The sequence below is a fragment of the Phalaenopsis equestris genome, unplaced genomic scaffold (assembly GCF_001263595.1).
Source record: "Phalaenopsis equestris unplaced genomic scaffold, ASM126359v1 Scaffold000192, whole genome shotgun sequence".
NCBI classification, from domain to species: domain Eukaryota; kingdom Viridiplantae; phylum Streptophyta; class Magnoliopsida; order Asparagales; family Orchidaceae; genus Phalaenopsis; species Phalaenopsis equestris.
In genome coordinates this window covers 68,664-71,489 of record NW_018164634.1, presented here as the reverse complement: position 1 = coordinate 71,489, position 2,826 = coordinate 68,664, and the positions used below count along the sequence as shown (strand labels likewise).

General features: G+C 40.2%; 1 protein-coding gene across 1 annotated transcript in view; it reads right to left on the bottom strand.

Annotated features, from left to right (window-relative positions):
- The window catches only part of LOC110022482 (protein RAE1-like), a 51,322-nt gene extending 48,799 nt beyond the window's left edge, over window positions 1–2,523 (bottom strand). Inside the window, 2 exon segments of the mRNA XM_020721444.1 lie at window positions 1,885–1,969; window positions 2,248–2,523. Coding sequence (XP_020577103.1) covers window positions 1,885–1,950 — 66 coding nt within the window. The 5' untranslated portion in view covers window positions 1,951–1,969; window positions 2,248–2,523.
- Between the last annotated feature and the right edge of the window lie 303 nt (window positions 2,524–2,826).

The following is a 2,826-nucleotide window of genomic DNA, read 5'->3' as shown; positions in this document are numbered from 1 at the left end:
CTTGCCACAATTCCAGCAGATTGTCTGCAGACCAGACTTTGATTTTGATCTCTCTTTATTTGAGTTCATGTCTTGTCATCTCCCTCTGAAATCAATATTCAGTGTCGAACTCATACCTGAGATCTCGCCAGAATCTTTCTTGCGAACATCCTCAGCCGAAATCAAATCACGAATATCATCGCATTTCAGTTTAGATTTACCTGCAGAACTGCTAACTGTCATGCTCATCTCTTTTCAACTATTTGGCAACGATGTCAACAATATCAGCGCACATATCTCATCATCAAAATCAATTTCAACACACGACAATTAATTTATGATAGTATTAAAATCATTCAGGTATTGAGCAATAGAAACATCTTCCGCTATCTTCAAATTGAATAATTTCTTCATCAAGAACACCTTGTTATCTGCCGATGTCTTTTCATACATACCTGATAAGGCTGTCATGAGATCTGCAGTCGTCCTTTCCTTGACGATGTTGTGTGCAACGAACCTCGATAGGGTCAATCGAATAACCCCAGAACTTGTCAATCCAACAAATGTCATTCAGCCTCATCCATCCTTTCAAGTCGTTTCCCCAATAACGAAAGAAGTAGTTTCTTCTCATAAAGGTAATCCTCTATCTGCATTCTCCAATAACTAAAATTCGTGTCATCAAACTTCTCGATCCGTGAAACATTCACTTCATCTGCAACCATCATTCTTCCTCAGATACGAATAAAACTTTGATTCCAGTTGTTGTGGTAAATATATAAATCAAACAAGAGAACGATCTTTGAGGAAGCGAAAAATAGAACGAGTAAATTCACACCAAAAAAGTGTAACACAGCGGAACACACAGATTTACGTGGTTCGGCAAATAGCCTACGTCCACGGAGTTGTAGAGAATTTTACTACTTGAGGAATTTACACCAGTCGATCGTCTCGACTTACAAGAGGAATCTCTCACTTCGTTGTTCTCTCTTCTTCTCTCTTTGTTCTTCTCTCTCTACGCCGAGATATACCGAAGAAGCTCTACATCGAGATACACCGAAGAATATAAACTTATAAGAGAAATAAACTCAATTTCTCTTCTGCCACAAGTCACCAAGAAGAAGCCGAGAGAAAACAATCTTCTTCTTCTTCTTTCTTCTTCATTCTACCGCAAGGAACTACTCGTTGCACTTCTCTTCCTTTATCCCGAGAAAGCCCGAAGAAGAACACTAAAAGGCTGTGCTTCTAAACTGAAGGAGAGACCGTGCGATGTCTTTCTTCTTCTTCCTTCTGTCGTGAGCTAGCTCGCCAAAGAAAAGCCTTGGAGAGCAATACTCTTCTCGCTCGAACCACATGCCCCCCCCCCAACCCGAAACTGCTGCCTGTTCGCGACTTAAAGAAGCAGAGGGCGGCGTTGTTTCGCAAATCGTAGGTGGGAGAAGTTTTGAGATAGAGGAAGAAGCGGGAGCGGGAGCTAGGGTCACAATGTTTCGCGATCGGGAGCGAGAGAAATCCCTTTTTTTTAATTTAAACTGGGCTCAACCTCTTAACAATTAGTCCCTTAATAAGTTAACTGATAGATCTTCAAGATGAGTAATAGAAAGTTTGATCAAGTAGTCCCAAACCCTTCCAAAACATTCATGTGCTTGCCAAAGTCACCCCAACTATGAGAACCAACAACAAGTTAATCATTAGTATCATTCTGTGTTATCCTTGTAAGTAAACTTTTTTTTAGAATATTGCTTGTAACACAAGTTTGCCACCACATAAACCTCTTTAAATACTAAAGAATCTGCCAAATAACTCTTTAAACCTTCCAGCATCAACCACCCGTACCACAAACAACTACACAAAAACAAGAGCAGAGGCCAACATAAAAGAAAAATAGCTAAAGCTTAATAAAAGTACCTCGAATGACTTGTTCGGATTCGGATTAGCAGGTGATGAACCGCCAAGCCCAGGAAGGCCAGCCATATCGTTTCCAAGCCAACACCTAAGACAAGTAAACATTATTGAAGATCATAAATTTGCAAAATCCCCGGAGGCTAGCAAACGTTACAATTTTCTATAGTTCTAGTTTATCTTTCATTGGCCAACATCGACCAATGACATGATAAATAACAAGCAACTAAGTTGATTAGGACACCGAAATGTGACTTCCTACTGACAAAGTAATGCAGGGCCCCAACCAAACCATTCACGACAAAAAAAGGGAAAAAACACCCAACAAGGCTTTCAAAGAGATTACAAAAGACATTTGATGGAAAATACCTTCAAAATGAAACGCAATTTGCAGAAGAAATAATCCGCACTCCCTAGTAGTTCAAAAGAAACGGCCACTCGTTAACTAGAAGAGGGAGAAAGAGGTAAAACAAGAAGCCCGATTCCAGGCTATAGTCTAAGAGCTCGCGAAACAGAGGAAGAGGCTACAAAGATCTCCCCTGGGCTAGGGCACCATTCGAACACGCGAGGTTATGATGGCGAAGGCCCTCGCTAGGGCGCTCGGCGGTATTTCATTTTTGTTACGTTAGCGTGGAAACCACGTGGGCTGGGCGTGCCGGTTTTAGATGAACAAATAACTGAAATTTGAATGTGTGATTTAAGTTCTAATTTTTCTCATATGACTACTCGTATATAGTTATATGTACCGCATGTTATTTTTAAGTTATTTTTCAGGTTATTTTTTGGTTATTTTCAACTGGTTTATTTTGGAATTATTGAAAGTAACCTGAAAATACCTGAAGAATAACATGTGCGGCACGTAGAGCTATGTCAGAAGTCCGGACATAAAATGCGAACGAGATTTACACATACCTTTGAACCTTTAGGGCTGTTGTTCCTAGTTCATCT